At 36.3% G+C, this 13,733-nt stretch overlaps 1 protein-coding gene across 1 annotated transcript in view; it reads right to left on the minus strand.

The window, feature by feature from the left end:
• Positions 1–13,733, minus strand: part of LOC130704551 (cAMP-specific 3',5'-cyclic phosphodiesterase 4D-like) — a 636,307-nt gene that overhangs the window by 143,818 nt on the left and 478,756 nt on the right. The window contains exon 3 of the mRNA XM_057541517.1: positions 9,543–9,772. Coding sequence (XP_057397500.1) covers positions 9,543–9,772 — 230 coding nt within the window. The remainder of the gene's footprint in view (positions 1–9,542; positions 9,773–13,733) is intronic.

The following is a 13,733-nucleotide window of genomic DNA, read 5'->3' on the forward strand; positions in this document are numbered from 1 at the left end:
TTTAGGTCTCAGCTTAGGTGTCAGCTCCTCATAAGCCTATGCTAATTTGCTCCCCTGTTATCCTGCATTACTCTGCATGTCTTCAGTCATATATGTGCATTATACCTAACAAATGGGATTGTAGTTGTCTGTTTTCTTGTTTGTGTGCCCAGCTGAATTCTAAACTCTATGAAAGAAGAGACTGTGTTGGTCTTGGTGAGCCTCCCATCTCCAGTTCATAGCTCGGTGTGTAGAAAAAATAGACACTTGTTAATGGTTGAATGCATGTGTACATGAATACATAAATACATAACTGATACATGATGGAGTAGATGAACATTTTCACCAATGTAACATGCAGTTATTCTTTTTTATTTATAAAATTTCACTTGATTTTCTAATATGTGTGGAAACATACAACTTTAAGAAATAAAGTTAATCTCAATTAAATAATATTGGAGAAATAAGAAGGCCAGAGTCACATGTTAACAGGGGCACAGAACAGTTAGTGGAGGAGGAAAGAAGGAGAACACTCCTAAAATATATGACTAAAAAATGGAAAAGGTCCAGAGAGTTAATTGTAAAGTATATTTTTGTATTCTAAAATGTGTATTCTAAATCTTATTTGTATATTTTAAATTATATATTTTAAGTTTATTATTTATGTATACTAAAGTTTTGAGTTTCTATGTATAGCTTCCATACAATGAGGTGTGTGTGTGTGTGTGTATTTATTATGGCATTAAGCATTAGTCACATTTTTTTTAGGAATCACGTTGGAATAAAAATCAGAACACCCTGAGGTAAATCCCATTTGGAAACGTGGGCAAAGGTCTCACCTTTCCCAGGCTCAGAGCCACCAACTTTAGGGTAAATGATGCTAATCCATCAAATGAAGTCAATCCAGATATGTTAAATAAACGACATCAAACAGCTAAACGGCATACTATTTTGATTGAATTCCACAGATTTGGAATAGGTCTAACAATGCTTAGCTCCACTTAATTCCTTTTAAGTGGATGAAAGATTCTAAATGAGTGAGATAAATTGGTATAGTAAATAACACCTAAATCCTAAGCTGTTAGAAAGAATTCTAACCAACTAGCCAGGATTTTCAGCAAAACCAACAATAACAAAAAAGCGTGTTTAACACAAGAGGTCATATAGTTTTCTCATAGTTCTTTTTCTGTATACAATTTTATTTTAAAGAAATCTTTTTTCCATTTTGTGGTGCTCATTTGTAGGGGGAAAGAGTTTGCTAACTTCATCTTTTCCTGAATTTCAACTGAATGCATTTTTCTTGTTTTATTCTTCTTGAACTGATATCCTTTGGCCAATATTAAGTGTAAATTAATGTATACATTTATGGAGCACACAACAATTAAACAAAGGCCATTCAATCAGAGTGCTTTCACCTACTTTTTTTCCCCACAAACATGATATTGCAAGACAGAAGAACATGACTTTGAAAGAACTGGAAACTCTCCCCAAACACTTCAGTGATTATATAAGGATGGTCAAACAGGGTAGTGTTTGTGGAAAGGCAGCTATCTGAGGAGCTGAAAAATGATGATTCTCAGGTGGAAATAATTAAAGTGTTTTTATTCAGCTCTGCACTCTGCCTGCCACAGTACCACGTTCTTCGATCACTTTTCATGGTAAATTAAATGCTTCACCAGGTTCATTTTTAGAAAATATGGGATCTCTAACCAATCTATACTATCAAGCAAGTAAAGTTGACATAGAAAGGTTTGAAAACAGGGACCAGGTGCTCTGGTGTGCTAAACGCACAAGTCACCACTCTGTTTAGTGTTTTTATGAACATGGGAGCCTGGTGAGATAGAAACCTTTGATTACGAAAGTAAACCCTCCCCAGTACATGTTACTTTACTGACATACAAATAGAGATCAAAATACTGTGGTATGGTATCAGTCCACTTGAGTAACCTTAATTAGGATGCCAGAGAGTACTACGAGAATGAAAAGCACTACAGTAGTCTGAAAAAGAAATGAGAGTTTGATAATTAACGTATTCTTTATTTTAACCAAATTGTCATTTATTGGAAATCTTTTTCATTCATTGGAAATCTTTTTACTTTCTGGAAATTTAGGGCGTGACAGGTACCATAAAACACTCAGAGTTTCTGTGATGTGTGAGGGAAAACTGTCAGCATTATTTAGTTGTTTATTTTAGCTTAGATTAGATTCAAGATGTCATTTACTAAGATATTATATGGCAAAGTGTTCCATCACTCTTAGAGTCTATGTTACTCTTGAAACTCAAAAATTTCAAAGCAAAGTAAAACTTGATTCAATTAAATAAGAGTAAATGCTATAGAAATGAGTCTTGTGATGTTTTGTGGATATTCCGAGAAGTTTTGACAAACACTATACAAATAAATTGCGTTAAAAAAAATCAAAGACAAAGGAATCCAGTTGTTTTATTATTTTTTTTATATAGCATGTGTCTTTACGATTATTGCAAACATTGCCTCCTTATTACTTTGCAATGATTATTTTTAAAACCAAATCCAGCTCAAGAACGCCGTATTTCTGAAGGGATATTTTATAATCACAGTCATGTGTGCCCATTTTCAATTTTAGAAATCTTTGCTATTGGGTTATAGATCTTCCACATCGCTTTCAGCAAGAACTTATCAGATAAATATCTTGAAACTTGAGCACATATCCAATATGAAGGTGCAAGTCTCATGGGTTCACCATGAAATATAACTCTTTAGCTTCATAAATCCTTATATCCACAATACTTCAAATCTGAAATGCCCACTGTCAATACCTTCTTAAGTTAAAAGGATGAAATTTGAAAAATCAGATGTCTGCTTTAACCAAGCTTCTGTTTCTCTTCATTTTATTTTGTGTGGATTTTGATTCGGTAACAAAATGTTGAAAATTAGCTTTTTTATGTTCACACTAAGGCACTGTGTGTACTCAAGAACATTAGATGATGGGCAGCTGATCAAAGAATCCAAAGTCTAACTGGCATCTGGGACCAGCTCCTCTGTGGATGGCACATAACTCAAGGAAATATTTCTGGAAGATCCTTATAATATGAAGCCTTATTTGACTAAAGTAATCCTTCCTCCTATGTTGGGGAGTTGATTTTTTTCCCCAAGAGTGACCATTTCTTCCTTTAACGTCTTTTCATTTTCTTTTTTTTAAATAGGACATAGTAATACAAATGCGCACAGTGTACTTCTCCAGACAGGTAATGGGGCACTAGTGATGAGAAAGTGTTTGTAATATTCTCCACCCACATGTATCCCTGAATATACATCCATCCAGAGGTGTGTCATCCTGTCACAAGGGGACAACTTACTCCTTGGCTTTTATTTTATTACAGCTGATGCAGCAGTAAAACACAGGTAGAGAGATTTAGCACTATCTCCCGTTACCCTCCCTCTGCTGCCACAATCTCCTACTTGTGTGCAAGAAGCGTTCCATGTGTGGCAAGCTAAACCCTCCTCAGAGTATCTGGGGGGTCCATGGATCACCCAGGGAAAGTAAGCCAGTGCCAGAGTTGGGGCCAAGGGGAGCTCCTAATTCCTCCAGAGGATTCTGACCAGCGAACTATTTTGAAGTCAGCAAGGGTTGTTATAGAAGTGAAACAAGGAGGAAGTAAGGAATGAAGAGGACCTCTGATCTCATTCCAAACATAATTGAATAACCTTTGAAAGCAGGGCATGTCTGTGGACTGATGCCAAAAGCAAGACCTAGACTTCTTAACACAAATGTGACAGGTCCATAACAATCTTAACTTTCTGAACCAGGAACAAATTTCTGGTTGCCTCCTAAATCTGCTAGAACACCCATCTCTACCCCAAGAGTTATTAATAGAGGATCTTTGAGGCCAATTCTAACAAGGAAACTGATAAAAACAAACAGGATTTGCTCTGATATTTTTGCAAATAAGTGTAGCAGTAGCAGTAGTGGTTATACAGTAAGTAGCTATAACATGCCAAAAGAGTAACAAGTATTTTATCTTCACAATAAAACCATGAGGTAGGTACTCTCATTATTTTTATTTTTGCCCTTTAGAAATTAGAAACTTGGAGTGGTAAGGAACTTTCCCAAGGTCAGATAGCTCGTAAGTGGTGATGCAAGACTCAAATTCAGACCACCTTATCCGGAGTCCCCATTCTAAACCACTTACTACTCTGCCATTGTCTACCATGAACATATTGTCTTTTCATTCTCAACTTTTCTGTCTGCCCCCTTAATGCTTGGATGTCCTATTTGCCACCATTCAATATTCAAGGGATCAACTGTCCTTTTCTCTCAGTACAATTGCCCTGCAGGTTAAGTGTCATCCTTGTTACCTCCTTTGCCCTTATCAAGCTGCCTCCATTTCCCCCTTTCCATTTTCTTCTCCACCCTGCAAACTTCACCCTTTTCCTTTTCACTGTTTTTCCCTGTTATCTGCCCATCCTCGTTTCTCTTTTCTCCAGCCTAATTCCACTGCCATCTCACTTATCCTTGTTTCCCTGACTGTTCACTGTGACACTTTTCCCTACACACACACACATTTCAGAGGTTATTAATATTACCACCATATTAAAAGTAAACAGAAAATAAAATGCAAGCCATGAGGTGGGAGAAAATATTCATTTATAATACATATATCTAACAAAAGACTCATGTTTAGAATATAGAAACACCCCCCAGAAATCAATAAGGTAAAAAAAAACTGGATAAATATTTAAATAGGCATAGCATAAAAGAAGATATCCAGATAGCCAATAAGCATATTAGAAGGTAAACACTATTTCTACTCATCAGGGTAATGTAAATTAAAACCACAGTAAGATACTGCTACACATTCACTAGAATGGCTAAAATGAAAGGACTGAGAATACTAAGTGTTGGTAAGGATGCAGAACAACTGGAACTTCCACACATTGCTAGTGGGAGGATAAAATAGTACGTCACTTTATAAAATTGTTGGGCAGTAGTAAAAATAAATATATGCTTACCTACAACTCAGAAATTGTACCCCTAGGAATATAACCAAGAGAAATAACTGCATATGCGCACAAAAAGACTTGTATAAAAATGTGCGTAGCAACTTTATTCATAATAGTTCTAAACTAGAAATACCCCAAATGTCCACCAATGAAAGTGCATAGATAAATTATGTTATATTCATACAATGGAATACTACACCACAATAAAAAAGAACAAACTATTGATACATACACCAACACGATAAATATCAAAAAACATTCTGAGTGATAGAAGCCATACACAAAGAGTATTTACTATCTGATCCCATTTATATGATGTCCAAGAAGAGGGAAAACTAATCTTTAGTGACAGAAGATAGGAAATTACATGGTGATTACATGAGTATACAAATATATAAAATGTATCCAGATGCATACTTAAGATTTATGTATTTTACTGCATGTAAATTATACATATATAAAAAGTTTTTAAGAAAGTAAATGGATAGAAAACTGTTTAGGATAGAAATATAGAAACCTATGACATTCCAAGTTCTTGCCAAGTTCATAACATTTCAAGACATTAATAGATGTCTCTCTTACTTTAGTAAGAGTCAATAAACAGCCACAAAGCCTGCATCATCCTATCCTATTCTATATGGAAAACTAACTGGTGGGTGAATTCAAGGTTCTGGGCATCCCGGGCCTTACAATTCTGTTTTGTGATCACTGAAAGTTTCAAAATGTTGCTAAATCACAACACACACAAGCTAACACCTTAGGCATACTCAAAGAGAACTGTTAAATAGTGGACATTTGAACACATTCATATTGCCTGGTTAAAACAAATCCAAGTAGAATTGTGAAAGTATTAATTTTAAAAAGTCCTCCTGAGCTCAGGCTCTTGACCCAGGCACTTCATAAGGAAGTTAATAGCTGCCATACATAACATTCATTTTTGCCCACCAACATTCCCTTAAGAAACCACATCATGGCTTTCTAAAGGGGTAGCACAAGTCTCTAGACCCACTGTGTAATACTCGACAGAGCAAGTGTCTGATGTGCTGATATCCCAGAAGAAAGGGCAAAAATAAATAAACAAATCCAAAGGGCATGAAAAGTCTCCTTTCCCCTCAGAGATTCACAATTGCCAATGTCTCAGTGTAAGTTGACAGTGGAACCTGGGGGCCTACTAACCTTTAATGACGGGAAATGGGGCTGTAGAAAACCTAGCTAAAATAGTCTAAATTATCCATGAGCCCTTTCTGATAGCTGTGAAGGAAACTTGTATTCTTGGTTAACTGGAATGGCTACAGAATGTCTTCCCTAACTTTACCATTTGCTTACCTTCCAAAGCTTAGATAGTCCAGAAAATTATACTCCTGATTTTTACATTTCTCAGATACTCAGTTGACAAATATATATATTTTTTGGACCAAATGATCAATTATTTATTCACTTGATTCATTCTTTCTTTCTTTCTTTTTTTTTTTTTTTTTTACATCCTTATTGGAGTATAATTGCTTTACAATGTTGTGTTAGTTTCTGCTGTACAACAAGGTGAATCAGCTATATGTATATGTATATCCCCTCCCTCTTAAGCCCCCCTCCCACCCTCCCTATCCCACCCCTCTAGGTCATCACAAAGCACTGAGCTGATCTCCCTGTTCTATGCAGCAGCTTCCCGCTAGCTATTTTACAGTTGGTAGTGTATATATGTCAATGCTACTCTCTAACTTCTTCCCAGCCTCTCTTTCCCCGCCGTGTCCTCAAGTCTGTTCTCTATGTCTGTGTCTCTATTCCTGCCCTGCCATTAGGTTATTTTTGCTTCAAAAGATAATAGGAATCCCTTTAGGACATCCTTAGTCTTTGTTTCTGCCACTCTCATCCATGGTTTCTCCTGGCTGCCTTCCGATACAGACAAGTCACTCTTGTTTCACCTCTCTAAAAGACAAATTCTTTCCTCCAAAATATTGAATAAATTTGTAAATGGTAAGCACTGTTTTGCTTATACTTGAGCCTTAGATCCTTGATTAAAAAGGAAACAAACTCTGAACCAACAGAAGTACTATCATACAGACAATTCCGAACCTCTAAGTTCTTTGGCACTTGGAGGCTATTTGCTTTTAGCAACACATTCAAATTTAGTTAAATAAGCTTAGCTTTTACCTGAGATTTTTCATTATATGCATTGCCTAACTACACAGAGGCATATTAAATATACTTCATCAGTTTCTTTTAAGTGCACATCATATAACACCAGCTTTGAAAGAGAAATCATGTTTAGCCACCAAATTTTTTGAGCTACCAAAGTTAATTGAATACAACACAGGCTTAAATTAGTTCACTTTAATTTTAATTATAACCATAATCCCTTCTTCCTCAAAGGTAGAGAAAGCAAGATAATGATTGTAAGATAAACCTGCTGTGCAGAAAAGCGTTTATACGAGGCCTGCAACTGTTATCATTAGAAAAGCCTGCTGGAAAGGTAAGCCCTTGGCTGGCATCTGCGAACTTGGATTTCAGGAGGGTTCCCACCATTCCCTAACTGGTAAGAGTGGCCAACTGCCTAAACTGGTTGTGCAAAAAATGTGGTTTATGCTGAACAACTGCTTTCCTTCTGGGAATCTGGAATTTAGGCACATGCTACGAAGAGGGTGCCTCAGTGACCACCCCCCAGTAAAAATTCTGGGCACTGAATCTATCTTTTATTTCTTGTTTTACATTTTTTTTATTGTGGTAAGAACATTTAACATGAGATCTACTCTCCTGACCAGATTTTTAGTGCATAATACAGTGTTTTCAACTATAGCCACAATGCTGTACAGCAGATCTCAGGAGCTTATTCATTTTGTAATTGAAACTATATGCCCGTTGAATAGCAATTCCCCATTTCCCCTACCCCCAGCCCCTGGCAACCTCCACTCTACTCTGTTTCTGTGAGTTTGACTCTTAAATACCTCATACACACACGGAGTCTTTAATAAGCTTCCCTGGTGAACACATTTCACATGTGTTGTCACAACTCATTACTGGAGGAATTAAGTGCATCCTGTCTGACTCTACTGGGAGACGGAACTCTTGGATGCTTGTATCTGGCTTCCTCCAGATTTTACCCCATGTGCCTTCCTCTTTGCTGATTTTGCTTTGCATTCTTTTTCTGTAATAAATCCCAGTCATGAATACAACTATTTACTGAATTCTGGGCTCTCCTGGCAAATTAATGAATATAGGGGTGGACTTGGTGACCTCTGACACACCTGGCAGTGAATCCTGTTCTCTACACAGATGAAGTGGTGTTGATGCCGACGAGGGGAAATTGGATTTCTGAGACAGTATTTTTCAAAGCTCAGATCAAGCTGCCATATAAAATTCCCACCTGATTTAGTGTGTCTGATCAACAGGTGTACAGTCTTCTTTATATACATGGTTCATCCGAAGGAAAAAAAAAAACAACCAACCCAAACACATCACATATGTAATTCCTCTTTCCATCACTTCAAAGTAAGAATTCATTGTCTTCTTATTTACGTAGTAGTGGTTTCCTCATAACTTTTAATAAGATAGGTGCTTTGAACTGGTCTGTAACAATTCAAACAGCTGAATTCAATATCTTAGATGACAGTTATTGCTGAAATTTTTTCTGACCACAACTTTTCTAACAACTTTTAGGAAAATCCAAAAGGTACCTCTCTAGACATACATGCCTTGAACTTGGCAGAGAATGAGGGAGATTCGCATTTTCAGCATAACAAATTGCTCTGTTCTTGTAATCCTAGTAAATGCTCAAGAGTCTGTCTATGTTCCACTGGTTTCCTCCTCTCTTCTTAAAATGCAGCTGAGCTGGCCAAAGAAACAAATAACGGATGTGCCCACTATCCTCACTTTCTTTGACAATATTTTATCTGGTGAATTGCTATTAAAGAGTAAAAACTCCATTGTAAACAGCAGAAGAAGAATAAAAACAGAAATACTCTGCAAAGTAGGAACTAGAAATATTACATTTGTAATTGGAGGCCTCATTGCATCTGATTCTTCTATACATACTAACGCAGAATAAAACTGCCTTGTGCTGGGAACTGAAACAGTATTCTGGTAAGCAACACCTGAAAATGTCAAAGGCCAAATTATTAGGCTCATGACTATAACTGCATATTTCCTTTGATTCTAATTAGAGTACAATCTATTCTTGATTCCAAATTTGCTTTGCATCAATGAACATTGCCTACCATTTCCAGATATGTACGCCTACATGGTAATTTGTCCATTAGTTCTCATTTGTTAAGAAATTTTCTATTAAATTACCTATGACCAATATCAATTTCCAAGTCCAAGTCCCCTTCTTCAGATACTCATTATCATTCATCAATACCTTTTCAAGTCCTCCTTGTAAAAATAATTTGACTAAAATGTCTTCTCCTGCAGAGACTGCAACATTACCTAAGAAAAAAACCACCCTTCTTTCTTTTGGCTCTTTGGGGGTTTGGAAAACCCCATTTTCCTTCTGCTCAAATCAAGCAATGAGCCACAAAACTCAAAAGATCACAGATAACCATCACCATCTAAAATATAAAATGGGGAAATGTCGCCAAGGTCACTCACCCACTGGAGTCTGCGGAAGTGATAGCAATCAGGGGTAGAATCTTCAGGGGGAGGCTGGTTGGTCTTTGAGTGTTCTCCAATTCACTTTTCAAGTCAGCTTGTTCCAACTGTCTGAAGGCGAGAGGGGGAAGCTGGACACTGCGGCAAGAAAGTCTCCGTACAAGATAGGGTTCCATTCCTCGCAAAGGGTCTTCCTCTTCATTAGTGGAATGCAGTGTTTCCTCAGAGGCCTAAGACAAAAGTTCAAGAAAGTACAGTAATCAACAAAAGTCCCATGGTTTATCATTACATGATGGCTTTACACTTTTGGAGAAAGAAATTGAAGGAAAATTATACGTGAAAAATGTTAACTAGATAGCAATGATATTAACAGAACAATATTTGGTGAAAAGACTACAACTAATAACTGAAATCTAGAGTTATTTTAAAAATAGTACAGTTGTTCACCAGTATATTTAGATATGGCTTGGTTGTTAATAATTAACTGACATTTCCAATAATCTTAGAATTTATGAGTTTTGTGCATGAATTCTATGAAATCAAGGGTAAATCAAAACATTTTTCTACCAAATATGAATTACAGAAATTTCATATGTGTGTGTGTATATATATATATATATATATATATATATATATATATATAATCTTGACATATTACATACCCATAAATACATGAAGAAAGAGGAAGAAAATGAGTCCTATTTTTTTTCTTCATAATTAGGACCATATTTGTAACATATTTTCATATGTCACATGTTACTCAGATATTCTTTACAAAGTTTTATGATAAGACCTTGTGAGGGGGATGAAAAAAAAGACATGAACATCTGAGTACCAAGTAGAAATATATTTAAATCACAGCTGAATTTTGCAAATAGAAAATTTAATATTTTTATTCTAGTTGAAAAACTATACTGCTACATAAGTAATAATTATTTCCAAGTGGTTGGAAAGTCTAGTCTGGCAACGTTTATTATATCCATATACACAGAATGATAGAGCCACCAAATGTTATCAGATAACACACTGAGTTTTAGAATCCTTGCATTGCCACTTTGCCAGTTGTGTTTGTAGAGTGTTGCTTGATCTAAGTCTTCTGTTTCTTTACCATAAAATGGAAATAGATCCATTGTCTCTGCAGCACACATTTGTTGGCCAAACCTTTGCTTTTCTATCTCCGTGTGAGTGGCCTTTCTCCCCTCTGAAGTCCCAAACCACTATCCTCCACACCCTGTTTGGTCTTTAGGAGCCAAAGGTGGTGTTTCAGGGAGGGCTTTGGTGAGTGACTCTGTTCTTTGGGTGGGTGGCCAGGCAAGGTCTCTCCCATGGACCAGTGTGTAGGGGAGCAGAATTGGCCACCCTCGGCTGTGTCTCTTTGGCATATTGTTTGAAGTGGTTATTTCCTGAGACGTGGAAAGGAAGGGCTCTGGAAACTAATTAGGAGTTGCCCTTTCCTAAAAAAACTTTCCATTGGTAAGTGTGACTCCCTGTCAGGATGGAGGATGATCCACCCATTCCCCCCCCCCACACACAAAAATGGAAATAATATCTACCCACAAGAATTAAATGAGATCATGAATGTAACGTGCATAGCTCATTACCTGCAATGTGATAAGCAATCATGGCAATTTCCTTTCCTTCTGAGTTGTACCAGTGAAGAAACTAACCCAGAGAGGCAAAGTACTTTCTCCAAAATTAGCCTGTTGGTTATAAAGTTAAAAGTGCATTGACTTTGCAGAGTCTAGACCTAGTTTAGAACCTTTGTTGTACTTCTTACTATACTACCATCTTTGGGCAAATAACTTAGGCTCACTGAGATTGGCTCTCCATTTGAACACTGAGGGTAATAATAATATTTACTTCTCAGGGTCATTGTCTGGATCAGAGATACAAAGTGTATGAAGCACTAATAGATGGCCCACAGTTTGCACTCAACAAAATGGCAGCTATTATTATTATAATCCAGGCTAATTCCCTTTATCTTTTCATAGCACTATACTGCCTTTGATACTTCATTCATCCATATTTTTTTCCGAAAACAGAAAATTTGTCTTTTTTCTGATTTATAGCTTGAAAAATGTGAAAGGACATGCAATGGTGGCTTCTATTCAGCTTTGGGTTTTATTGTCTGATTTCATGGATAAATAGAAACAAAAAAGAAGGCACCCGGAAGATAAAGAAGACGTCAAAGCTAAACACAATGTTCATTTATTTCAAGTCCTAGATATGAAGATCTAGATTCTGAGAATCTGTGCTTTGAGGAATCTACTTGCTTTGTAAAACAACATTCATAATAATAATGGCTTTAAAAAGCAGGACATCCTGCCACTTGAGACAACATGCATGGATCTTGAGGGAATTATGCTAAGTGAAGTAAGTCAGACAGAGAAAAATAAACCCTGTATGAGCACACGGATACATGGAATCTTTAAAAAAAAACCCAAACTCATCAGATCAGCTTTGTGGTTACCAGAAATGGGGGTGGGGGAGGGGAAATTGAATGAAAGTGGTCAAAAGGTACAAACTTCCAGTTATAAAATAAATAAGTACTAGGGATGTAATGTATAGTGTGATGACTACAGTTGACATGGCTGGATGGTATATATGAGAGTTATTAAGAGAGTAAACCCTAAGAGTTCTCATCACAAGGAAAAAAGTATTTTTTCTTTTTCTTTTTTTTTGTATCTACACAAGATGATGAATGTTAACTAAACCTGTGGTCATCATTTTATAATATTATTAAGTCAAATCATTATGCTGTATACAGTAAACTTATACACTGCTGTATGTCAATTATATCTCAATAAAACTAGAAAATAGTTTTAATAATAATGACTAATATTTATTGAGTCCTTATCAAGTGCTGGGTTTACTTAGTGAGTGCTGTGTTTTTCATATACCATCTCATTTAATTTTCACTGAAGTCCTCTGGGTTAGGTTCTATTACTTTTCCCATTTCACACATAAAGAAACAGAGACCTTTATCATCACATGCCCTGGTCACACAGCCATGTGGTTAGTAGGGTAACCAAAATTCCTGTTTTCCTGGGCCTTTCTGCTTTTAGGACTGCAAGTCCCATGTTTGGGGAAACCCACCAATCCCAAGCAAACTAGGATGATTGATCACCCTACAAGTCAAAATCCAAACCCAAATCTATTTTAGTTAAACCTGAAACTAATAACAACTACTCTGTACTACCTCTAACAAGTATGGTCCCTGGCAAGGTGCATACTTCCAGAAAAGAATTGAACACACAGTAATTGACCATAATTTAATATGCCTCACATTAAAAAAAAAAAATGAACAGAATTGAGCCCTACATAAACAGTGGAAATTAGTGAGAATCCTTGTTGATTAAGTCAGGAGACAGAGATCTCGGCCTGACTCTGCCACTAATTACTCATGTGGAGTTGAGTCATTTAACCTTTCTGAGCTTTAGTTTCCTTAGACAGACAATCAAGAGCTTGTACAAAATGAACCTTAAGGCTACTTTCAGTTCTGAAATACTCTGATTTTATAATAGCCAGTGGTAAAATCAGTGCTTAGTGAGATGGCAAATATATAAAATAAAGGGAAAACGTGTGCACATGTACCATTCTTAGCTTTTAGTTTGAGAAAGTGAGCCTCTATGTGCTTACAAAGTTCTGTGTGTTCGTTTAAGGACAGAATCGCAAATTACAGCCACACTCTGGGACTGCTAACAGGTCATAATTTGCCTCACGTATTTCTCAAGAGAAGTTAATGAATGACTTAAGTGTGTAGACATCCTTCTTTGGGACAAACGTGGAAAAGAAGAACAAAAGATGAGTCTAGCAGAGCTAAACACTGAATGTAGCTGGCCAAAGTTAATATCTTTTTATAAAGATAGCTGGCCAAAGTTAGTATCTTTTTATAAAGATAGCATTGTAACTGAAGGAATGCTTTCTATAACCCAGGTCATGTGATAAAAGACTTAAGGTTTGTGACATTCTCTTTTAGATAAAACCACCTCAAGAGGTAACTTCTGAGAGAACAACCTCTATTAAAAATAAAGTGTAGCATTTTTATCTTGATAATAAAAATGATAAAGCTATACATGTCTATATCCTAACATTCCATTCAAAAACAGCATAACAAGTGGCTTTTAAAAAATTCCAGATCAATGTGTATCAATGATATTTCAAAAAGAAACAGAACTTTACCTGGTAGAA

This window comes from Balaenoptera acutorostrata, chromosome 2 (assembly GCF_949987535.1).
Source record: "Balaenoptera acutorostrata chromosome 2, mBalAcu1.1, whole genome shotgun sequence".
NCBI lineage: Eukaryota > Metazoa > Chordata > Mammalia > Artiodactyla > Balaenopteridae > Balaenoptera > Balaenoptera acutorostrata.